General features: G+C 38.5%; 1 protein-coding gene across 1 annotated transcript; it reads left to right on the top strand.

Moving 5' to 3' along the window:
- Nucleotides 1-8,286: 8,286 nt before the first annotated feature.
- LOC131256302 (villin-4-like) lies at nucleotides 8,287-24,602 on the top strand. Its single transcript, XM_058257268.1, has 24 exons — nucleotides 8,287-8,695; nucleotides 11,128-11,259; nucleotides 11,629-11,728; nucleotides 12,145-12,213; nucleotides 12,323-12,559; nucleotides 12,655-12,832; nucleotides 12,934-13,066; nucleotides 13,246-13,408; nucleotides 13,511-13,658; nucleotides 14,179-14,279; nucleotides 14,480-14,635; nucleotides 15,831-15,899; nucleotides 15,996-16,064; nucleotides 16,195-16,332; nucleotides 18,976-19,104; nucleotides 20,280-20,427; nucleotides 20,563-20,573; nucleotides 21,040-21,180; nucleotides 21,491-21,616; nucleotides 21,950-22,015; nucleotides 22,098-22,419; nucleotides 22,503-22,711; nucleotides 23,055-23,245; nucleotides 24,218-24,602. The coding sequence occupies exons 2-23, from the start codon at nucleotides 11,204-11,206 to the stop codon at nucleotides 23,166-23,168; spliced, it is 2,883 nt and encodes a 960-aa protein (XP_058113251.1). The 5' UTR covers nucleotides 8,287-8,695; nucleotides 11,128-11,203; the 3' UTR covers nucleotides 23,169-23,245; nucleotides 24,218-24,602.
- The last annotated feature ends 1,857 nt before the right edge of the window (nucleotides 24,603-26,459 follow it).

Raw genomic sequence — 26,459 nt, forward strand, 5'->3', positions numbered from 1 at the left:
ATGGATGTGACCTGAACACTAGTGCTTAGCGATCCAAAAAATAGATGGTTGGGATCATCCGATCTAGAATTTTCTGGGGCATCCCTTATCCACCGTGAAAGCATAAACCACTGATTCAGATCACTGAACCATGGGCCCCACTGATTGGAAATCTGTGCGTCAGCTAGTTATACGCAGGGCCCCACACTTCCTCCGGAATCCATCGCCGGTCAGGCGTCAGGATTTGCTGGTTTCCACTCACATCAGGCCATCTTACTGGGGTACTGTACTGGAATCTTGTACATCACCTGTACGTAAAACAACCAAGTCTGTGGGACCCACCATGTTGTATTATTGAGAATCTGCTCCGTCTCTCAGGTTCTATTCGGGATGGTAGGCCCCAAGGCCACAAATAATCCAAATCCACTATTCAGATGGGCCACAGAAAATGTGGATGCAATGCCACCCATAAGCTTGTGTGTGGGTCACCATGGTATCTTTCATCAAACCCATTAAATAGGTGTAATTACCAGATGAAGAGATGATACCAAAATAATCTAGATAGAAAACCCAAGTGCGGCGCACCGTGTGATTTTACATTGTGGAGCAATTTTATATTGTTGCCATTGGTGTTGGCCACTTGGGATTTTAAGGGAGGTTAACGTACGGTCCAATGATAGTTCTTAATTGATGGATGGAGTGGATTTTACGAATACAACTTGTGGACCCCACAATCCGGTGATTGAGCAAAGATTTTCTTGTACGTACATTAGCATGATCTGAGCTTCTTGCTGATTACATACAGGCAAGGTACAACGCTCCGTGGTACCGTGCAACATGCCACGTACGAAGAAAATCAGTACCATGAACTACCATGAAAATCACTGAAGACGAAAAAATGGACCGTTCAGACCATCATTTGGCCTAATCAGTTGGAATCAATGGAAATATACGGTCTGAATTAACTTACAGGTCTGGGCCACCAAGTGATCTGATCTGCCTTATTTTTTCGATTGGATAATATTCATGGTGGATTCTAATGTTTTCACGGTACCGATGTCCTACTTTACTGACGTGTTGGTGGAAAAGATGGCACGGTACCACAAGTTGTAGTACCGTTGCTGTACGTGATTAGTACTCTTTGTTTTACATGTCACGTGCTGAGAGTGTGAGACAAGGCTCGGGCGTCGGATGCCCTGCTCGGGTTTGGTTTGTTTCTCAGGAGTCAGGAGGAATGATATGATTCCTGAACGAGGATTTGCACGGCCTAGTCACGTGAGGTTTGCGAGGGCGCGGCTACGGTCGATCCCTGACTATGTGGCCTACCATGATGTATGTAGCGTACATCCACGCCTTCCATCCGTTTTAAAGCCTCATTTTAATATCCAAAATATTAAGCAGATAGAAATCTCAATGGACCACACCACAGGAAACAGTTGTGATTGACCGTTAAAAACTTCTTGTTAGCCACAAATTTTTTTTTAATCAAGCTGATATTTGTGTGGTCCCTTTTATCCAGATATTTTTGACTTTATCAACAGTTTGGATGCCAAATAAACATTCTGGTGGCCCCCAAGAAATTTTTAATGGTGGGTATTCAATCTCCATTGTTTCCTATAGTGTGGTCCACCTAAGATTTATATCTGCTTCACTTTGGTATTGCAACCTAATATGAGCTGTTAAAACCGATGGACGGCGTGGATATAAGTCACATATATCACGGTGGTCCCTACAATCAGGGATCCACCGAAGCCGTGCCCGGTTTGCAAATACCACGAGCGCGTGGGGCCTACCATCCACACGCATACGTGCCAAAATCTAACAGGCGTTCGAGATCTGAGCTGTCCATCTGGTTGAAAATAATGGTTTGATCTTGTACCTCAGCACAAAATAGCTCAAGTTGGCCACAGAGTACAAAATAAAATGACTCCTAGAAAAAAAAAATATCTGGCCGTCCATTGTATTGGGAGCCCACTTAAGTGTGAGCTAAGCTGATTTGTAATAACGAAGATCTAGCTACTAATTCATCCCAGTTGATGGAAGGCTCAGATCTCTCATTGCTGTCATGTGTTGGCACACGTGCTTGAATGGACAGTGTTGTGTCAATTCAATCAAACATGAGGTCATATGTATGATCAAGAGCTTGAATTTCATGTGTAACTATGTGCCCCACGTGCTAGTTAATGTGCTCAAATAGATTTGACTCTTTCATCATGTTTAGATTGTACAATTGTCTCTTAAGATATAAATGATTGGAGAACGACTTCATTATGCAGATGTTCTTCAACTTCACCTATAAGCTCGTGGTAGTCATCTTATTAATTACAATGTACAGGATTCCAGTGGCTAAATAGAATTGAATTATGTTAATTGACTTATGATCCTCTATAACGTCCTGGATTTTCACTGTCTTGAATTTTTAAAAATCCTTGAAAATTTTTAATATAATTAACTTATATTGTCATTTACTGACCCTTGATGCTTAAAATGAGTCTATACGCAGGTGGTACCGGTAAAGAATCACGTAAATTCGATTAATCAACCGTAAAAAGCTAAAGAATCTATCAAATTGCTTAAACATCAAGTTTAACCATGTAATTTGTTTATCTAAGGCCCAAATATAGCTGACCTACCATTGACTAATCAAGATAACCGTAACTAAATAAAGAACTACCAAAAGCCAAGACAACTAGGGTTTAGATTTTAATTAACAAACTAAATCAATTCGGTTACTCATTTAGCCTAAGAACCAATGGTTTACGGTGATTATGATCGAATTACTATTTTCGCTAGTGACAAATAGGTCACTCTATAAACTTATGCAATCCAAACCTAAATCATTGCACCCAAGAAATCTCGATACACAATTCATTTCAGAAATACCTTGATTATCCAAATAAGCTGTAAACCGCTCATTAGTGGGCCACTAAACTCAATGCTATAGAAATATATTTGTCCTAGTGGGCTTAACGTCCGTCGCAAGACATCGAGCCAAAATTGCGTCTCAAATCGTTCAACTTGGATTTGCAAGGTGAGTGCTTGAATTGTGCGAATACCTTATATGAAAATCTGAAACTTAAGTGAAATAAATCCATTGCTTTTTCGTAAAGTTGTAACTTTCGAACTGTCGGTTCATAGCCAAATTTGAGATATTGACTAAAGATATTTCTTCACACATATCCGTATAGCCACGGCCCCGATTGATCATCGATGACCGTCGATCTAAGTTAAGGCCTTCCCGGTTGATCGATACGCCCAATCATCGTATAATTGTGTCCAAACAAATATCGCATTGTTGAACACTTTTTTCATGGCTTAGATTAACCCATATGCCTTCCGTTGGGTCCCATTGGTGGGAAACAACCTCCCTTAGAGTTAATATAATAAATAAAGGGTCATTAGGGCCATTTGCACTACTTCTGACACTATATAAAGTCTTCATTTGAGCACCCCCTCATCCCATACGAATTTCAATAAGAGAAAAATGAAGAAAGAGAGAAAGAGAAAGAAGAAGAGAAGAAGAGTAAGAGTAGGAGTGAGGAGGTTTCGGTGCATCCCTTCATCGGTTTCCTTTAATTAAAACCCTAACCTCGATTGTTTTCCTCTACTGAATCCACCTCACTTGCGATTGGTAGGTAAAAAACAAATCTTACTTCTCAACTTAGGTTTTCTTAGGATGAATTGCATGAATCTCACATAATTATTGGTGTTTGTATAGGAATTTGTGATTTTCCCCAAATCCCTAATCTTAGGAACGCTTTAAGTCGGGCGAATCATTGTAAATGTGTGCAACATTATGCTTAGGTTTCCATTTACTGACCATTGAGGGTCTTAGTTAATGATTTCTTATAGTGAATGATTTGTAAATAGTTAGCATGTTTATATTTCGAGTTTGATTGTAATATCTGTCATTGCTTGTCTATGCATGCTCATATGTCTGATAAAATGTCTAGGTGATTAAATATGTTATTCTAATGATATTCACATGTTTGATTGAACTCTAAATTGAATACATTGATTTGTTGATGCTCACGTGTTTTATTAAATGCTCCGATGAATATATTACTCTATTGACGCTTACATGTTTAATGAAATGCCCAAATGTTTGCGTTGTTGAATTTATGATTCTTATGAAACCTCGCAATGATCGCATGATGAGTTGTTAGGTCCGTAGTGATATTAGAGTTGCTTATGATGTTGGGTCAGTCGGTAAATTACCCAAACTAAGGGGTGGCCCGAGTTAGGTTGGCCAACATAGGCTTGTTTCATTGACCCGGGTTGAATACGGATAACCAACAGTAGCTAGACTACATGAGACGCTTGCACTCAATGCCGGTTGCGTCAGGATTCTCTCAGATCAATTAAATTAGTCTACTAGCCGACTGATAATGTATGTTCAAAATGTGTGACATGACCAAATAGAATTTAGGATACCTCGTTCCCAATGAATGAGTCCATTTATAACCGTTAGTGTGATATGACCCCACTAAGACTCATGAGCCGTGCATGGTGGTATGGGACACCGTATCCGAGCTATCGGCCTACGCTGGGGTGATGAGCCTCCTCGTAGTGACCACTGAGCACTAATGGAGGTGATAGATCATTATTCGAACGACCCTCGTCGAATTACTTGGCCGATAGTTCCGTGCCAGAGTATCGTTCAAATGACCCGAGCGTGAATGAAATTGGGTGACGAGCCATTTCTTTTATGTGTTTTAGTTTTATGTGATAAGTCCGCACATTGGAGCTGAATGATCATACCTGGTATAAAGTGATGACTCACATCGGGTTGATACTCATACATTTCGATATCATGTTGTACTATTGAAATTATTGATTATTGATATAAACGGGTGATACTTAAAGTTAGATTAAGAGACATTGGTAAGAAGCCACTAATTGCGGCAATGAGCCACGTGATCTGGGTAAGGACTCATGATATAACACCGGTATCCTAACTTTGCTAATATGCTGGATGAATGAAACTTAATAATTACTGAGCTAAAATATGTATCAATCGCATGCATTAAATACGATGTGACGATTTAGCGTTGGAGTCGCATGATAAGAAAGTGTTGACATTTGCGAAATAAGTGCTGAAGTCGCATGTGAGAGAGTGTTGGATTGAAAGATACATACATCATTACATAATCTTATTCGTGCTTTTAACAATAGTATTTAGGAAATGTTTGTTTTCTTGTTTTATCATTATCCGCGCTAATTGGGTTGGTAACATGTATAACTTAAAACTAATAGAACCACTTAATTAGCTACTCACTCGTACTTGGGACGGTGTTTGAAAACACCAACCAGACATTATTATTGATGCAGGTTCTATCGAGGCCTTCGGCAGGTAGGTTTGTATCGGCTTGCACTTTCGCCGTGATGCCTTGGGAGCGTCGGGCGAAATTGGAAGACCTTTCTTCTATTTTACTTTTGTGCATGTATATGTTAAAGTCTTCGATCGGGCATGCTTTATGTGTAAACTTTGTTGTATGTTCATTGTGGCTTGTATAATTCTCATTTTGGGCAATCACCACTATTGGAATTGTATTTTTTACCGTTAGCCATATATTTTTGAATATTTCATTATCTCTACTTTGCTTTGGATCCGCTAAGTGAATTGCGTTACTCTTATTATTTGTTTGCTGAGTGAATGTGAATCTAAATGAGATCACATATGCATTCTCATTGAGTTAACACCCGGAAACTCGGGATCGAAGTGTCTGTACTCAAGTGCCGATTTTTGGGGTGTTACATCCTCTATGGGTTCGAGTCCTTACCTCAGTGGTAGACTCTGAGGAGTTTCAATATAAGGTCTTGGGTTCAATACCCATAGGTGGTCAAATCCCACTACGACTTGCGTGGGTGTGTGTGTGTGTGTTAAAAAAAAAAAAAAAGAATTCATCACAATCCTCTTCTTTTATTGATTCGATATGTTTTGCTTTGTCAATGAATTAGAATGTCTTTTATCTTCAACTTTTATAATTCAAAATTATTTTTACCCATAAATTTATCCGTCTTTAACTTTACATTTGATCTCCTCGATACAATGTCTTAGATTTAATATGAAAAACCCAACATCCTTTCTGATACTGCTTGCTAGGAACATAATAAGTCCTAACATGACTTGACGGGCACAAAAGCAACTCCAAAAAGAATTAAACAATATAATAGAGAACACAAAATTCAAGCACCCATAGAAAACATACAAATTTTATATAGAAAAACATTTGTGAGAAATAACCATCACACAAAGTGACGAACAATCCACTATTATCATAAAATTATAAGAATTAAAATAACTTATAATTTTATTTCTTCCTCTCAAAACCCTTAGCTCTCAAGCTCTCACAATTTCCTTAATTCTAATTTTGCATTAACATGATATTTATAACCTCCATATAGAATTAGAAACATAACCACATATTTAAGTAAAAGTTACACAGATTGTCGATCAAACTATCAATCGAATTGACTTATATCGACACACCATCAATCAAATTAACGCTCCTATTAGTTAAATTGATTATGCTCAAAAGTGTCGAGAGGGTAAAGAGTAAATTTGAAATTTCAAAATTTTCTCAGGCAAATCAACTAGACCATCAATCAAATCAAAAATCCTATTTTAGCAACCGATTGAAGCCACTCAATCAACACACTTATGGTCATGGAATGTATGTTATGCAATCAGGACCATTCAAATGTGGGCCCATTGTAGATGATTATATACGTGATCTAGTTACTCTACTGAATTTGGATAGCTTACATACTCATTTAACCGTCCATTTCAGCTATCAATTGGACTGTCCAAAATACATTGCAGATTTATATGATCCTGATCTGCATCTTTGCAGAATACATACGGATTTTTCTAAACCAATGACCTATTTATTACCACCGTGGATGGAGAATAGACCAAACATGTAGATGACTGGTAGATTCCAAAGACCAATCAGTGGGACCCATTTCATTTGAATGCTAACCGTCGTTTCACTTTGCTGCACAACCGTCTATCTTAGGCCATAAATAGAAAGGTTACAAATAGAAAGTGAGAATTTTGAGCGGTGAATCATCCACGGTGGTAAACAACTGGCCAATTGTCTTGATCACTGAACCGTGGGGCCCACTTGTCAGAATGAAAAGCACGGATTATTCTATTCCTCTCGAAAAAGAAAGAATCTGAAAGTCCAGGTCGCAAGGCAAGGGTACCGTTACTGGAAATTATCATACACTGCGCCTGAATATGAACTTCCACATACATCCCCGTATTTCCCGCCAATATGGTGACATGTGTGGCATCGGATCCGTGAAAGAGGTGGTCCCCACCACGAATATATCCTCGAATGAAAATATGGCCAATTAATTTATTTTTAGACTGCATTTGCACAATATAAAAAATACAGTGGCTGTAAATTGATAACTATGTACTGTCCAGAGTGATGAATGGACGGGCTAGAATGTTTCATAAAACGATATTTAGCGCATGGTCCACATTTTACACGGATTGGATTTTCTAATTACGTGACGTATTAGCATGAAAGTAAGGGATGTATATGATCATTCGTCTTTTAATTTTGAAACTTAGCATGCAGCGTCCTATGTTTCCAGGCAATTTGTAAGTTGCATGTAACATCCATTCCATGAAAACAGTGGATCCCACCATGAATATCATATGGCCCAAAAATTAGGTTAGTCTACTAATCAAGCAGGCCAGACCATTGGAACGACTAAAATCACATGTGTGGCCCATCTAATTAATCGATGCATCTGATTTCAACCAAGGTGATCTTCATGGTGGGGTCCAAGTTTCTCAAGGGTCGGATCTACTACAATATGAAAATTTGGCGGGAAAAACAGTGCTTCATATTAAGTTAGCCTACTCTCTCTTGCGCGCCATCATCTGAATCCCTGATAATTACATTCGACTGTATCAAAGGTTATTATACATCCCTAATTTTCCACTATATTTCTAGATATGAATAAAATCTGACCCATTAAAAATTTATTTCTGACAATATATCATACTAATTAAAAATAATATTTTATCTGTTCATCATAGTAGCCACGGTTTCATGAAAATTTATAAAATCGATTGTACATTTAGGGAATTCTAATGTAATTAAATCGGACTGATTTTTTATTTAGAGGATTTTAATAGTGTGATATACAGATCACATGGATCAGATTTTATATAAATGGTACTAAATTTCAGAAAAATGGAGCTGGATATTAATTCAGCATCCAGAAGGTAGTAAGTTTTCAGTTCTCATTTATAGCAAAAAACCGTTGCTCTCCCTTCGCCGGTTTTCCAGACCCGAAATCGAAACACAACCCGCTAATCAGCAGTCGGCCCTCCGCTTTTGTCTAGGGCTTTTTTGAACTCGTCTCTCTCTCCGTCGAGAAAAGGGAAATTACTATTCTACCCTTCTCTTCTTTTCTCTTTCTCCATCTCTCTCTGTCTGTTCGAATATGAGATTATTCAGATTGCGAGATTATGTTATTAATTAAGACTATTAATGTAATAATTGAAAATTACAGAGATTTTAATTTCAGTTTTATTTCCAGCTGCATTTGCTTCCGTTAGTGTGATTAGCGCTCTCTCTCTCTCTCTGAATCTTTTTTCTTGCTTCTGCTGGATTTCATTTCTAGAGTCTCTACTCCTTCTGGATTGATTCTTGCTTCTTTCGGAGGTCGACACTGCTGCATTTTTCAGGTTGGATCCCATGGCAAGAACGAATCTCTCTCTCTCTCTCTCTGTTTTTTTTTTTTTTTCATTTATTTTAAGAGAATTTCTATTCAGTTATCTGTATTTTCAAATTCATGGAAATAGTTTTTCTTTTCTTTTTTTCATATGGGAAGTGGAGAAATTTTGGGGTTTTGAGATGCTGATTGGTTAAATGAATGGCAATGTGATGGATTGGTGGATGCATAATTCAGCGGTGGTGATTGTTTTGGGCCGGACGGTTTTGATGTTTCTGGATGGGATTGGTTTTGAATTGAATTGGTGCTGATAGAGATTCTGTTGTGGTGCTAGTAGATTATTGCATTTTCTGAAATTGAAATATTGGGATTTGGTGAGAATTTTAATTCAGTTATCTCTATTTTTAAATTTGAGGAAAAAGTTTTTTTTTTTTTTTTTTTGAAGTGGAGGAATTTTGGGGTTTTGGGACGTTGATTGGTTAGATGAAGTGGCGTGTTTCTGTACATTGTGTGGGAATGTGATTGGTTGGAGGAGATTCCGCGCGGTCAGAGATTCATACAGACACAAAGGGGTTCAACAGGAAAGTCGTTTCGATTCATGTGTAATTGAGGTTTCGATCCATGTGTAATTGAGCGGTTGTGATTGTTTGGGATTGACAGTCTTGATGTTTCCTGGTGGGGTTGCTTTAGGATTGAATTAGTGCTGCTAGAGATTCTGTTACACTGTTTTGCATTTTTCTGAAATTCCAATTTCAGGATTTGGAAATTTGCCTATTTTGCTTTTTTATTCTTCTTTGATTCTTGCTTTGTTTCCAATTCCATGTTTTGTTGCTAATGAGGTGAATCTGAGATGGTTCTTTCAATGCATGTTCCTAATCTCGACTTTAGGAACTTTTGAATTTTCCATGAAATTCCTTTTGTGAAAAGATTGCAAATTGGCTTTGATTTGATGATTTTGCCTTGTGATTGTTGGGTATTATTCCCTTTGGAAAGTTCGATGTTTGTATTTCTCATGTGTATATCTTCTGTCAAATACATACATTTTTTATTTGTTTTATCCACTGAATACAACCATACCAAGTCCCTTGACATCTCTATTGTCCATGTGGCACTAGCGCAAGGTGATCGGGACCATTGATTTTGTAGTATAACAAATGGATGGGCCATATCCCTATAATCCAGGGGACTGGTCGGTAGTAGCCATCTGATCTGTGGCCTGAAAATGTGACTGTTTGCTACAAATCAGCCAACCATACTCTCAACATGCAAAGCTCACAACAAATGGGTGGTCAGAGTTGTCCAATCACTGAGAATTCAGTTGGTAGCCCATCCCTGTGGTGGCACACCAGATCAACATCCCCGATCACATACATATTTGCCATGTATACGGTAAGGAAGGAACTGCATAGGACTTCTGTGACAATGAATCATAGTGCACAACAAAGCAATGATGCGACTCTGAATATTGACTTTGAGCACAATCCTTTCTCACATTTGTTTCTTAAAATGTGCATATTGGATTATCGGTACAAATATCATACTGACTGTCTATAGCTGCCCCCTTCCTCCTCTTCAATCGTGATGAATAGTCAATTCGTCTTTCAGAACAAGTGCTTGGAAAACCTTTAGAACCCGCCTTCTTTTCAAAACAAGGCATTGGAGTATCAGCGGTTTCGTCCGTGGACAATATGGTAGTATCAGCCGGATACAACCAGATATGTACTGCTTTCAGTGGTGACTGATAGGGTACACTGAAACTGATTTTCAACCCTTGTTTTAAACATTGCTTGCCTCTTATAGTGCAGAAGTCTAAAAGTCCCATAGTTCAACGGCTATTTAGAGAGCTGTGATTTGAATTTCATTTAGGGCCTGTTTCGATTGGTGGAAACCAAAAGGTAGATAAAGAAAGGAAAACATCACATTTGAAGAAAACTATGGAAAAGGAAATCTACGGATAAGAATCCTTACATAACTTTTTTTTCCCCAAAAGGTGGGAGCACACTACCTGTAACTTTGTTGATACATGTTTGTTTTTAACACACATGCTTTGAGCATAATGTGGAATGGTTAAAAAGTCAGAGTTGTCTTTCGAAAAAGGTGAAAATCTCCATTTTCTAGGTTCTAGAGAAGAAAGTGAAATGACCCTTTTCTAAGGAGATATGAGGAAATGAAAACCAATTCTTCACCCTCTTAGCTTTCACAGACAAGGGGAACTGTCACACCAGAGGAAATCAGTTTTCTTTCCTCCGTTGAATCTCATTTTCCACCAATCCAAATAGGCTAGAATAATCGATTAAAGAAAGCATATTTATGTAATGAGTGTGTTTATATGGCATTACTTCCCTGGTTGAATTCCTATACTTCCGTACATTTTTATTGAATGTAAATCAATGGAACTTTATTGATAGTTATCCTGAATTATTACCTATAAAAATTGCATTGCAGGGCAATTCTACTTCGTCTTCCTGCCAAGGTGGAGAGAGATAGAGAGAGCCTAGTTCCTTAAAACCCAAAGAACAAAATGTCTGTTTCCATGAGAGATTTGGATCCTGCTTTCCAGGGAGCTGGACAGAAAGCGTATCCTTCATCATATAAATTTCTTTAATATTCAATAGATTTTATTGGATTTTTTTTCCTCTGCCTCAAGAATTCATTTCTTCTTGCCAGTAAATGGTTTTCAATTAAACTTCACTAAGCTGCTATGCAGCATGTACCTCTTCTCTGTACATGATTAATTTCTTAAAATGATCTCTCTATGAATGTGCCTTTTAGTGATGTTTCATTGTTTTGCACAACACTAAATGTGCCATGAATATTCAGTGAGAGTTGAACTCTGAGAAGCCTCTGCTGTTGTTATCTCCTTGTAGTAACAGAATTTGCAATTCCAAATTTCAATAGTTCTGTTGGTTTTCATTTATGTTTTGTGTAGTCCTTGACAAAGCATAGTGGATTGGAGATATGGCGCATTGAAAACTTTCATCCGGTCCCCATCCCAACGACTTCATATGGGAAGTTTTTCACTGGAGATTCATATGTGATTTTAAAGGTACACTATCGCTTTTCTTATTTAGTTTCCCAAAGATACTCCCACCAGCCTTTTGATTTCTCTTTGCTTCATAAATCTCTCACAAATATGGGTTAAGGATGCCTGCATAATCAGTTTAATTGCATGCTAGTCATTGACTCATTGGTACTGGTGTTTTCATCATCGTGAAGACTTGATTCAAGAAATAGGTTCAAGTTCAACAGTGCATTATCATTAGCACTTCATTCATATAAAAAGAAAAGTGAGCGTTTTCTTTCTTACTATAAATGTAGCCTAACATGCCCTCTGGAATAATGTGCTTATATGAACTTCAAGATGAGTACATTCTCATGTGTTCGTCTCAGTTGGCATTTAATTGTTAATTAAAATTTCATTTTTATCTAGTTTCTATATATATTAAAAAATTCTCTGTGCAGACAACTGGCTTAAAAAGCGGTGCTTTTCATCATGATATCCATTACTGGCTCGGTAAAGATACTAGTCAGGTGATTTGTTTAATCTTTTATTTGTATTAACTGATTTTCCTGCAAAAGATATGGTAGCAATACTCATTAAATGTTTTTTTCTTCACAATTCATCTGTTAAAATAAATAGGATGAAGCTGGAACTGCAGCCATCAAGACCGTGGAACTGGATGCAGCTCTTGGAGGACGTGCCGTTCAGTACCGTGAGGCACAGGGCCATGAAAATGAGAAATTCCTGTCATATTTCAAACCATGTATCATACCTCAAGATGGTGGCGCAGCTTCCGGGTTCAAGCATCACAAAGCTAATGAGTACAAGACCCGTTTGTATGTTTGTAAAGGAAAACATGTCGTCCATGTGAAAGAGGCAAGTTGAAGTTATCTAGCTGATCATGTTACAAGGACTAAGATACATTCTTCATTTATCTAAATCTAATAGAGTTGGCGGTTCATTTTTATTAGGTCCCTTTTGCTCGATCCTCACTCAATCACGATGACATTTTCATTTTGGATACCGAGTCTAAGATTTTTCAGTTCAATGGGTCCAACTCATCCATTCAAGAAAGGGGAAAAGCTCTAGAAGTTGTCCAGTTCATCAAAGATAGCCATCATGATGGGAAATGTGAGGTAGCTGTTGTTGGTAAGTTTACAACTTTACATATCCATCCAGAACCCTGATCAAGGCAATCGAACAGCTTATGATGACTTTATTTGATTTGATTATTGGTTCAATTTATATAGAGGATGGAAAGATGATGGCTGATGTTGAAGCCGGAGAATTTTGGGGTCTCTTTGGTGGCTTTGCTCCACTTCCAAAAAAGGCAGCCATAGACAAGGATACACAAACTGAAGAGGCTCCTGCAAAGCTTCTCTGGTATATATATAAAAAATTCACAAATTCATATTTGAAACTGCAGCATTTGGATATGCTATCAAACATTTCTCTCATCCTTGCTTGGATTCTTCTTGTTTCATGAAAGTATCCTTTGGAGCAGATTGTGCGTACTACACTCTTCGTAGTTCATTCTGATGAAATTTCTTGTGGCTTTCCAGCATCGAGAAAGGGCAACCAGAACCCATTGAGGCTGATTCCTTGACAAGAGAATTGTTGGACACAAACAAATGCTACCTGCTAGATTGTGGGCTGGAAGTTTTCGTATGGATGGGTAGAAATACTTCTCTTGATGAGAGGAAAAGTGCCGGTGTGGTTGTAGAAGTAATACCCAAAGCCTGCTTATCAAAAGTTACTTTTGAATCTTTTTTTGTTTCCAGTCCAATTCTTTTATTCTTAGTATAATAATCTTAATCCACCACACAGGAGTTGCTCCGCGGCCCTGACCGGGCGAAGTCTCACTTCATTCGCATTATTGAGGGATTTGAGACAGTCATGTTCCAATCGAAATTCGATTCATGGCCACAGACAGCGGAAACTGCTGTATCTGAGGATGGTAGAGGCAAAGTTGCAGGTCAGTAATTCTAAAGTTTCATATGTACAGTTCTCCGTTAAGGAAAAACGTGTTCATGAGATAAGTGTAACTGAAATGAGGATGTTGAGATGGATGAGTGGCAAGACAAGGAAGGATAGATGTATAAATGATTGCCTTTGAGGAAATTTAGGAGTAGCACCAATAGGTAATAAGATGAAGGAAAGTAGACTTTGATGGTTTGGTCATGTGCAACGGAGACCAAGAACCACGCCAGTTAGGAGTGAGTTGGTATAACTTGAAGGTTCTTAAAAAGAGCTAGGTGAAAAGACTTGATCACCTATGGTCTAACTGAAGTTATGGCCCTTGATTAGAGTGGAATGGCTTAAAAGGATTCATGTAGCCAACCCTAGTTAGTTGGGATAAGGCTTAGATGATGACAACGATGATGATGATGATATATTCTTTTTATGACCACAACTTGGTCTCATTTCTTCTTTTTATGACCACAACTTGGTTTTCTACTACTTTTTATAATTTACTATTCCGGTTGATTTGTCAGCACTTCTGAAACGCCAAGGCCTTGATGTCAAGGGCCTCCTGAAAGCTGCTCCGGAAAAAAAAGAACCTCAACCGTATATTGATTGTACTGGCAATCTGCAGGTGCTGTTATGACTCTTCATTTTCTCTTTAGATACAGCTTTTTATCTGCTGCTTTGTCATATTAACTGCATCACCTGGCGTTGCATATATTAGTCACGATGCGGAAATAGCAATTGAGGGATTAACGTAGACCAGCACTGCAGTTGTATATGAAATTCCATATCTAGTTTCTTATTACTGTTTCCAGCTTGGATGCACAGGTTTGGCGTGTGAATGGCCAGGAACAGACTCTCATTCCATCTTCCGAGCAGTCGAAATTTTACAATGGAGATTGCTATATCTTTCAGTACACATATCCTGGAGAAGATAAAGAGGAGTATCTTGTTGGCACTTGGTTTGGGAACCAGAGCATCGAGGTCAGGAAATTTACTGTGCAATTTATATTTACTATTGCATCTTGTGTATTTGTTTGCAGTCAGGACTGTTTGAACTTTGAGTGCCTCAAGTTTGGAGCACAGCCTCTATGCTCAATGTAAAAGTTATAACTGAGCGTAATGTTATTTTCATCAGGAACTAACTCGGCAATCTTTTACTGTTATACTTTGTGATATATTCTGTTGCTGTATTTGTCTTCATGTGGCAGTTGGGTGATATGCTTATGGTCTAATTTCATATAGGCTAGTTCCTCTACAACTTTGTTGAATAAGCTTATTCTTCTACACTTTTCATGTTGGTCCCACCATAGCTTGTGCGGCATCCAACCTGTCCATCAGGGTCGTTCCACCATGAAAGTGGGACGCCCCAAAAATTATGACAATCCAACCACCGCAAGAGCCACCACCTGTTTTGGAGGGTTTTGGGTGGTCGAGGATTGTTTTCTATGGTGTGGTGCACCTGATGATTGGATAGGCTGGACTTTTGTGTATGCCCACCATAATGGTTGGGCTCATTTGAGGGTTGGATGGCATACACACAACAAGATGTGCCACTCACTGGCAGGTGAATAACTTTTACAAGTAGGTGAATAAGTTTCGATATGTGAATACATTTCCACCCCGGCGAATAACTTTTATATTCATGTGAATAAGTGTTGTAGAATAAGCTTATTCTACAATGTTGTAGTGGAACCAACCTCCTTTTTCATATTACTTTTAGTATCTTGTACTTTGCACTATTATTTTTTCTCAGTTGTTGGGAGTTTGGATTGCCCTTTGGTACTTGCCTCTTTGGCATCTCTTTGTATTCCTTTATAAGCAATATATTTGCCTAGTTAATTTTTTTTTATTATTTTTTTTTAATGAGGAAATATGAGCATTGCTGTCATCAAGCAAACATGTTAGGCTTTACATAGTTGGCTGCATGTGCATGGAGTTCTCCATAATAATCATGGATTACTTCCGAATTGACTCAGGCTTGGGTGAGTTCAATCCACTTAGGTATTACGATTGCAACATCCATGCAACTGCAATCGTGACTCAACTCAGGAACGCAAAAGTTGGTCCAAGTCGCCAATTAAAAAAAAAAAAAAAAAACCATTGTAATAGTTAGTTCATCTTGGCGAAAGAAACAGTGCTTTCTAAGATATTGTGTACTGCACTGACTTTATTGCAGGAAGAGAAGGAAGCAGCAATATCACTTGCAAGCAAGATGGTTGAATCTCTGAAACTACTGGCTGTTCGGGTAATTTACTAAGATATTTGTCTTAAATTTGAGAACCCCTTTTTTTCACATGATTTACATGTTCTTTCCAAATTATTTCTGGTTATGCATTTACAGGCTCGCATTTTTGAAGGGAAGGAACCTATTCAGTTCTTTTCAATCTTTCAGAGCTTTATCATGTTTAAGGTTTGTTCTTGTATTGAGATTTGTTATGCAAAAATGGCTCTTTTCTGTTCTGCTGGAAAGTTATTTCCTGAAATTTCTTTAGATCTTTCCTGATGAGTGATGAGGCACTGATTAATTTGAAACGTCACAGGGTGGTGTCAGCTCTGGCTATAAGAACTACATAACTGAGAAAGAAATGACAGATGATACATACACAGAAGACGGGATTGCATTGTTTAGAGTTCAAGGATCTGGTCCAGATAACATGCAAGCAATTCAAGTTGAACCGGTATATCCTGCTTGAATTATCAATTTATCATGTTCTTCTGATATAGTAATTTAGTAAAGTATGTAACCCCTCTTTGAGCATGTTATAAACCATTTGTTCCAGTCTCTCCCTTGAAAACACTGGCATGATCTTTGTTTTTATACTTCCTTGAATACTCGTCTTGGATCTTCTATCTATGCTGAGGCATTGGATGATTACATTTGATGATTCTTTAGTAATAAATTGTTAGAATTTGAGGTAGGGAAAGTAGTAGTTGACTTGAACCGCGCTACCATTATTTGCCCCCTACTGATGGTTAAAACCGATTTGAAGGGTTGCTAGAAAATCTGCTTTCAGGATAAGTCAAGCCACTTCTTGATCACAAGAATGGTGTCCTTCTACTTGCAAAATCAAGGAGAACGCCCACCGAACACTCAGAACACACTTATTTGGCCAAACTTGGCCAAAAAAACAGATTTTGCAGAAAACCACAGTTTGATCAAACACCACAAGATTATCTTAGAAAGTAGAGAGAAGGGTTTTTGAGGAGAACATAGGGCTTTGATAGATTAAGTTGAGATGATTCCAGAATGACCTATGGAGGGCATTTTATAGATGTATAAAGGACACTTTGAGGCTCTTGTATGTGTCCATTCAGTCAAATTGAACGGACACACCCTTTCTTGAGTAATCACATCCTTTCATAACGTCTGTTGACTTGGCTGTGAGTCTGTGACTTTCCACCACCATTTGAGTTTATTTTTTCTTGAAACAATTACCCACCAAGAGACACTTATAAACACCCTTTCCCTATCCAATTGCCATAACTGAATCCCACAAATTGTTCATTTATTTTGAAAAAAATTCACAACATGTACTTTATATTGTATTTTTAAGAAAAATAAAATTATTATTTTAGAAAATAAATAAATATATTACATATGGAAACTTTCTTAAAAGTTCTCATATGGCTTAGTGATAAGAAAAGAGGTTTTCGCCTTGGCAAAACTTGAGTTCAAATCTCCACAAGGAAGGTATGAAGCACAGTGCATGCACGCGTGGGGCATAGGTTGTAGGGATGCTTGGGCACTTTTTGGCACTTTATTAGGCATAATTTGCACTTTGCACGTACACATCATCGCAAAGAACCTAAAGAGCCTACTCTTTTTGGCACTTAGCTTGGACTCATCTGAGCCATGGTGCAATAAGTGAACCAGGGTCTAGCTAGAGTTTTGACCCATTGGTGCTTAAGGTTTTAGCCATAGTGTTGATTGAGAAACTAAGACATGGTTGTACATGTGGCAGCAATTGTGATGACTAAGATTTGGGTCTCATGCGGCAACAATTTTATATTGTTGACCCATTGGTGCCTAAGGTTTTAGCCGTAGTGTTGATTGAGAAACTAAGACATGGTTGTACATGTGGCAGCAGTTGTGATGACTAAGATTTGGGTCTAATGCGGCAACAATTTTATATTGTTGACCCATTGGTGCCCAAGGTTTTAGCCATAGCATTGATTGAGAGTAATTGAGACATGGGTCTACACATGGTATCGGTGCCACATGTCGTACATGTGGCAGTAGTTGTGATGACTAAGGTGTGGGTACATGTGACAACAATTTTATATTGTTAGTTGTCTATGTCCAAAAGAAATAGACAAAGGATCATGTCCATCCCTAACAGAGTGACTGGTTGCTGTGAATGTGTGTGTGGATGTCCTGAAGAGGCACAAGAGTGTCTCTCCAAGAAAGACACCATATCATGGACATTATAGTCCAGAGATAAATATAATTCCCATATCAAGCCATCAAATATTGCATTCTCATCTCCGCCCTCTTGCACTTGTCCTTTTGAGAAAGTTTTTTGTGAGGCATACCAGTCTCATCTCTTGGAGATCTGTTCAACAACAATTAGAGGTGGAAATCTTTGCTGATTTTTATATCTATGAGTTCATTGTATCCTGAAGACAATTTTCCATCTCCTTTCTTTTGCACTTGCTAGAATATCCATAAAAGGGCAGCAAATTTGTCTTGAGACTTGAATAGTCAATGTCTCAAGACTTGAACAATCAAGATCTGATATTTTTATTTTTATCTTCCATTTCTTCTTTCCTCCATTGAGTATTACTTCCTATTTTCCAACACTTTTTTCACAATACAGTTGAGAAGTGTTTCCGTTTTATGAATAAGCAAACTAAGAGACAATCTTGTTGTAGGCAAGCATTTATTTTTCACAAATGAACTGTTACAAGTTCTCTAACATCGGGGACCTTTTCCTTTATTTGTTTATGGCGTCCAGCAAATTGCATTTCTTTATTCAATCTCCTCTTGGACTTGAGCTTGAACTTCCAGCATATGATTCAGCATTTTCATTCAGATCACCATGGAACTTGAAGAAATTTCTTACATTGAATATGTGATAGATTTCATGCCCTTGTGGTCTGTTAACTTTATATGCAGTGTTGTTGAACTTTTTAGAAATCCAACACAATTCAAACTTCTATTTCGATTGCAACAATTTCCAACATTTGCCTATCTTCTTCAATTTGTGACTTTAAAGTATAAAGTCAAACTCCTTAATGCATACACATGTGACAAGAATTTTATCATTCTGTTGACTTTTTCTCCTAATAAGGAAAACTTACTGATGTTTTATTTATATCAGGTGGCATCATCGTTGAATTCCTCTTATTGTTATATATTACAAAGTGGCTCTACTGTCTTTACGTGGTCTGGAAGCCTTACTACCTCAGAGGACCATGAGCTTGTTGAAAGACAGCTAGATCTGATCAAGGTTTATTCTTTCTAAGAACTATTTAGCTGTTGTTGACATGGTAAATTTAGTCTTGTAAATGTTTCACTATGACTTCTTTTCCTTTTTAGATGAGCTAGTCATTGGATTACGCCAAATACTAAATACATACATGTATACATACATATATCTGCTATGTATAACTCGAGTAACAAGTGCAATTAGTTTTTGGAGGACTAAACTTTTTTTTTCCAAAGGATATGGGAAGGAATTTGAACCAAAGGTAAGGGCATCTAGGTTATTTACAGGTGTCTGCATCCAATGTTGTAGTATCAATAATATCGACAGATATATCGGCCGATGCTATCGGTATTACACAGTACCGATATGATGCTAGGCTTTAGTTGGGAAACTTCCTAGTATCGGTTGATATATCACAATGTATCGTAGATAATGTATTGCAATGTATCGCTATATATCAACAATACCTTAAGTGGGTCAGTCCCCTTTGTGAAAAATATTGAAAATTTTGCCAAAAATCCAGAAAAAATATGTTTTTTCTGATTTTTCTTTTCATTACATTTCTAAGGAAATTTCGACCACTCCTTTTTAATTGTTTGGAGAGAAAAGGGGATTTGGTGGCGGAAATTGAGATAGGAGAGCATGTGGTATACACATGTCTCTCCACGCCCCACAAACAGCTTCCTCTCCACATTCCATACCTACTAGTATACACATGTTGCGTCCAATACTTATATTCTGCGTGATAGATGGTCACCTGTAGTTAGAGGCATTTGATAAACTTGCATCCTGCACTCCCACAAGTCATAACCACCAGGCAAGAACCCACATGCATCATCCTTGAGCAAACCTTCTTTGGAAAATATCTTTATTTTGCCACATTTTTCAGCCCGTACTTTCTAAAGGTTATTTATATTTGAAAATTCTAACTTGGGTTGACTGGCAGTTCTGAATGGTATTAGTTATACTTCTTATGTGGCATTCTATAGGGTTTATGAATATTGTCTAGATTTTCAGTTCCATAAACAAGCAGTCCTCTTGCGTAACTGTTATGAAATCAATATAAATTACTATTTTGATTAATATAATCATTATTATTGGTATCATTCTTCAGGCATTTGCATGACGCCGTCGCCTTTTCCATGCATTATCACACCATTTACTGTACGTGTAATATCCCTGTCAACTGTTCTCAGCCAAACATGCAGTACAAACCACAGAAGGAAGGCACAGAAGCCAACAAGTTCTGGGAATTGCTTGGAGGTAAATCTGAATTCCAGAGCCAGAAGATTGGGAAGAATACAGAAGGTGATCCTCACCTATTCGCTTGCACTTACTCAAAAGGTAGGAGTAGAAAAATTGTCTCCATCCTCTTCCAAAACCTTCATTACAATTTCTAAGTGACATAAATGTAAGTCTAATACATGTGGGTTTTTTCTTCTGTGCAACATCGCTGCTATTACGTTCATTGGCATGCAGGCAATTTAAAGGTGGGTACCTTTACTAAATTACAGAAGCATGTCATCTGCAATTCTAGATACTTAGACTGAGTAAATTACTACTTATTGTCATAAGACCAAAAAATTAATGCAGATAACTAGGGGTGGCAATGGGCTGGGGTGCCCAGCCCAGCCCTGGCTGCCCAGCCTGTAGGGCCAAGGCTTGGCCCCCTAAACTTGGCCCGAGGGTGTACGGGCTTGAAATCTGTGCCCAGTGACCAGACCAGGCCGGGCCAAGGCCAATGATGAATGGCCTTGTCCCATCATCAAGTGGGTCACTTTTATACAAAAGAATGGATGATTTGAAGACACCTGTAAGTGTTCCCATTCAACGTACAAGTGTAGTTAAAAAGCAGTTTTGGATTCGGGGTCATGTTTCTATCATCAAGAACCTCTCTTGCTGTTTGGGGGATAACTTTTAATGTTGGTGTTGATTGTACTGGTGTTGCCATTGCAGGTCAAGGAGATATTCAACTTCGACCAGGATGATTTGATGACTGAAGATGTATTCATTCTGGACTGTAACTCAGAGGTCTTTGTTTGGATTGGGCAGCAGGTGGAATCCACAGTAAGAATGGAAGCTTTGAATATTGGGGAGGTACACTATTACATTTGGTCAGCAGCATGCATCAGTTTCTACAAAGGTTTACAGAATCGTCTAAACTGCTACATATTCCCCAATGTACTGGTGTTGCCCATGAACAATGTGGTTGTATCAGCCCGTATCTGTCTGAAACAGCCTGATATAGGGGTGATACAGGGTGATATGGGGCCATATCTGTGGTGAACAATATGATACTGGAGGCACCGATTTAAAAAACCTTGGTTCCTGTTGAATTGAGTTTTACTTGGTCAGACTCTTAATGCATTGTTTAATTCTTCTTCTTTTCTTTCTTTTTTCTTGACAGAAATATCTTGAGCATGATTTTCTTCTCCAAAGGTTATCTCAAGAAACTCCTATATTTGTTGTCATGGAAGGGAGTGAGCCGCCCTTCTTTACACGCTTCTTCATCTGGGATTCCGCAAAATCTGCAGTAAGCAATTTCTTCATATAACAGAATCTCCACGTAACATTTAAGCATATTATTTTATTTATGTCCAATGTTCAATTCAGCAATTTGATAGATAAATCGCAATTTCTAACATTCTCTAAACTCATGAAACCCGCCGTTGTGTTACATTGCATCTTTGTGCTTGGTCAATAAGCATACCAAGCACACTGACCTGTAGATGCTGGAAAATGTTTTTTTATTTTTTTACTGGAATGGTTGCTGGTTCGAGTGACGGGTTGTGTGTCTAAAAGACTCTTAATCTCAGCATTAGAAGTTTCTGACTTGAAGGATCTTGATATTTCATTTTTCCTATAGATGCATGGAAACTCGTTCCAGCGGAAGCTTGCAATAGTGAAGAATGGGGTCATTCCAATTATAGCCGTAAGCGAAGAATTTATATTTATTTTTGTAAGGGAATTTTATTAGAATTATTTTGCTGATTAGATACTTATTGCTTTATCAGAAGCCTAAAAGACGGGCACCAGCATCATATGTAGGAAGATCAAGTGTGCCAGACAAATCATCCCAGCGTTCCAGGAGCATGTCCTTCAGCCCCGACCGAGTCCGTGTAAGAGGCAGATCTCCAGCCTTTAATGCACTGGCCGCCAATTTTGAGAGTGCAAGTACCAGGAATCTTTCTACTCCACCTCCAGTAGTTAGAAAGCCCTATCCAAAATCTTCAACACCAGAATTACTACCAGTGGCCCCCAGATCAGCAGCAATAGCAGCCCTCACTGCTTCTTTCGAACCAATACAAGAAAATAAAGTCCCAAAAACTAATAAAGGTCTGTGCTGGCAGTATTTATCATTTTCATGCAAAAGTTCATGTCATATTTGAAAAACTGGACCAGCTTTCTTTGTGGTGAAGTGAGCACTGAGGCCTCTAAACTGAAACCAGTGGCAGATTCCAGGGAGGACCCTGATTCTATGAGCAGTAGAATTGAATCCCTCACTATACAAGAAGATGTTAAGGAGGGTGAGGCTGAAGATGAAGAAGGGCTTCCAATATTCCCCTATGAACGCCTAAAAGTATCATCTAGTGACCCTGTTACGGAAATCGACATGACCAAGCGTGAGGTAAATGACAAGACTGCGTTTGGATGCTCAACTGAGTTGAATTTTAATATTTACTCGAGTGGAATGACAAAGTGGGGCTAAACCAACTCCATAGATAACGAGAGACTAGCCTCGATACTGCAAGATTGTTTCGGATCCAACTTGAAACATTTGGAATTGCAGTTTGGGTTTGGTCGTCTTACGGATTAAAAATCGGTCACACCCACATTGGTCATTTCTTCTATATCAAATTGGATTATCACAATTCAGTTCCAAGTGAGCATCCAACAGTGCACCATAAAACATCTGATTTGGTAGTAGAACCTTGTCTAAGCTGTTCTAAGATTTTGCCTTGTAAATGCAGATTTATCTGTCTTCAGAAGAATTCCGAGAGAAATTTGACATGACAAAGGATGCTTTCTACAAGTTACCCAAGTGGAAGCAGAGTAAGCTTAAAATGGCCCTCGAGTTGTTTTGAGTCTTCTGGTGCTTCTAGTTCCTCTTTGGGTCCCTGCAGCAGCCAGCATCATGCAGTAGAAAAAAACCACTTGCAAGGTATATAACTTTTTACCACTTTTAAAGTTTAAGCACTGTTTGTTTATGTGTATTACCTTGGAAATGAAATCCATTCCACAGAATCCTTGAATTGCCTTGTTTGTGGGGGAAAAAATTGTGTGGAAATCATGTTGTCCAAAGTTTTCAGGGAAAAAAAAATCATGAAAAACAATGACCCCCCCAAAAAAGGTATTAAATCGATTTCCATGGCAAGGAAATAAAGCAAGTAGGACCATGCCTTCTCACTTTTCTCCTTTTCCAAGGTTTTCCAAGAAAACTCACACTCCAAAACAAACAACAGAACCATTGTTGGAATCCACTACCTTCCATGTCTTGCAAGGTTTCATTTTAGTTTTCCATATCCATCCTGCTTAGATAAAATGAATCCAAAACATAGACATGGAAAAACCCTTGTGGTATCTAGCAAATAGAATGCAGAATCCAACAATATTTCCCTTGTTCACTTGTTTGGTTTGGAGAATGTTTTCCATGTAAAGGAGGTTAGAATGGCCTATGGTCAAATTGAGACAGCCATCTCTCACAACCTTTGTAAGTCCACATTGACAAGTTTTTTTTCTTTCTTTTTTTCTTTTTTAATGGGGGGAATCAACACCTACGTTTTTTGAGTAAAACCTTGGAAATGGAGATTAATTTCTATACGTACTTTTTTCTTCACAACCTGTGGAAAAGTCGGATTCCATGGTGTAATTGAATCGTCTCCCAAGTATTCAACCTATCCAAACACGCCCAAAACAAATTGTATAAATGCGGGTGCACACCAATCTCCTGAAGTCCAATGGTAGGCAGGGAACCTATTACATTTGAAAATGGGATTTGATGACCCCATTTCGAACTGTTTGTTGAATTCCGGCCTACCATCTTTCCTCAGAGGGATTTGGGTGCGCAGCAACCCCCAATGTTCACTGTGCACAGTAGACAAATACCTTTAATTGTTTGCTTCATCTGGGGCAGATGGGACCCAAACTCAAGTGCGAAGGGGACAGGTTCAGTGCCTAAGCGAATTGCATCAGTATGACCGCCTGCCGAGTTTCCTCAATTTTTTTCTTCCATGCTGTTTGGATATCAGATAACCAGCTTCAGTTTCCTTGGCTGTTTGGTGTTCTAAATGATTACAGGCTGGGCTATAAGCTTTGCATTTTTTGTCTATTTTTTGCTATTTGATTTAGCAATTGCTTCTATCAGAAAGATCTAAGAGAGGTTGCTTCAAGATGCTAGTATATAGTTTGTATTGGAGTAATGAAAATGTGTACAGCTGAGTGTAAGGAAAAAAAAAGTTGTTGCATCGCCAGCCAACTCCATGTTTGCTTCAGCAATAGAGTCTCAGTGTTTCTTTCTATTCTTTTGGGTGATTGGAAGAAAAAGTTGTGGACTTATGGCTGCAGTCATGTTTGGCTGCACTATAGAAAGGAATTGCAATTGTTAATCTAATAAAGCGGATATGACCAAATTGTAATTTCCAATTCATATAGAGAATCTGTGCTCCAAGTTGCAATTGCATTGTATTGGAGTAGGAACTGCGATCGCAATTTCAGGGTTATTTAATTTTATTTTTTTTAAATACCATTTCCTCATAGAACTGAACTGCCCATTTGCAATTATACTCCTGCGCGCAAATGCAATCAACTCTTGATTGGATTGCATCTGTATTGCTGCTTTGATGTTTGGGCTATTTCAGCTTTACGAATCCAAAAACTTGCATCTCCACCTCTTCTTTTTTGAAACATGCACCCTTTTTTTCGTATCTTGGGTACTATAAACTGTGGTACTAACATAGTACTAGAAGTAGAGAGACTGGTGCATATATCCTGTTTGATTAGCACTCGAAAATGAGTCTGTCTCACTTTTTTTAGTTAACAGTAATTAGTTGATTGATCATAGTTTATGTAAATTATGGGTTAAAACTCAATTTTAAGTGGCAACTAAACGGGGCTTACCCGTTATCTTCTATAGCTAGTTTTGGCATGATAATCGCCTCTTCTTTTGGTTACTGCCCATGTGCTTTGACCCCTGAAGAGTACATTTATAATCTGGTGGTCAGGGTTTTAAGATTCCAACATGCGCCTTGGACGAGTCAACTAGGATTCAGCATTAGCCAATCCAGTTCAACACCATGAGTTGGGCAGACACAACCCCAGACTTGCATGAGTTGTGGCTCATCTTGAGATCAAACGAGTCAATCCATGTCTAAAAACCCTGAGAGTAGTACATATGATGGGGTCGCATGAGAATGGTGACATGTTGAGAACCCTCATCTTTCACCTTTGCAAGCGTCTTTGTAAATCCTGCTGCTCCTGTAACTTACCCAGCTGAGGATATCTAAGTTAATGGGCTAAGTTAACAAGTGGGCTTTGTGGGGTAGGGCTTGGCCTGGCATACCAGGCATAGGGGTCCAAGGCCAGGCCCAAGATTTAATCATATTTATTAATAGGGCTGGGCTAGGCTTGGGCATTAGGCTTAAAAAAACATGCATTGTGAGACACACATAATGAAAGGGCTGGCCCTTGCTCAAAGAGTGGATAAACAGGTAGTGCTTGGGCACTGACCAACTATAATGTCTGCATGACTCAGGCCCACCAAAAGTCCAGCCTACCCTCAGGCCTAGTTTTACTTTGCAGACTGTTCTTGGACAGACCTTCATCCTGAACGGCCCAGATGTTGAAGGACCTAGCAAGAACAATCAGAAAATACCAGTGGCCCATCAAGCTTCCTGGACCAGCCCCCCCACTAGCTGGGGTTGGGTTGGCAAGGAGAGATTAATGTTTGATATGAGGCCTAGTCCGAGCATTGTTGGGGCTCTTCATAAATGGTTGTCTAAGATATTTAGCCTGACCTAACTTTAAGAAACCATTATTAAACAGAACAAGCTCGTTGCCACTAAAGAAACCCAAGTCAAACCTATTGACAGCCCTAGCTGAACATCTACATATCCTAAAATTTTCTTACACTCCATTTTTTCCCCATCTTTGAGGATATATTTGGTTGGCACCAGATACCATGAAATTTAGTGATTAATCAGTCTAATATGGTGGAAAATACTACGCCATTTCATGATATTTGTTGCAACCAAACATAGCCTAGAGGCATTTCATCAAAAGGATATGAGCATGCACTCACTTCCTCCAGTTTCACGATGAACTTACCACATCTTAGCTGTCGCACAGCACCTCCTCTAGTTTCATGATGAACTTGCCAT

The sequence above is a fragment of the Magnolia sinica genome, chromosome 9 (genome assembly GCF_029962835.1).
Source record: "Magnolia sinica isolate HGM2019 chromosome 9, MsV1, whole genome shotgun sequence".
Taxonomy (NCBI): domain Eukaryota; kingdom Viridiplantae; phylum Streptophyta; class Magnoliopsida; order Magnoliales; family Magnoliaceae; genus Magnolia; species Magnolia sinica.

Excerpts from the sequence above, each read along its gene's own strand:
- LOC131256302 (XM_058257268.1), top strand. The coding sequence starts at position 11,204 with ATGTCTGTTTCCATGAGAGATTTGGATCCTGCTTTCCAGGGAGCTGGA. Across the intron at positions 13,067-13,245 it reads GCTCCTGCAAAGCTTCTCTG|CATCGAGAAAGGGCAACCAG; the intron begins GTATATATATAA and ends GTGGCTTTCCAG. Across the intron at positions 15,900-15,995 it reads TGAAACTACTGGCTGTTCGG|GCTCGCATTTTTGAAGGGAA; the intron begins GTAATTTACTAA and ends ATGCATTTACAG.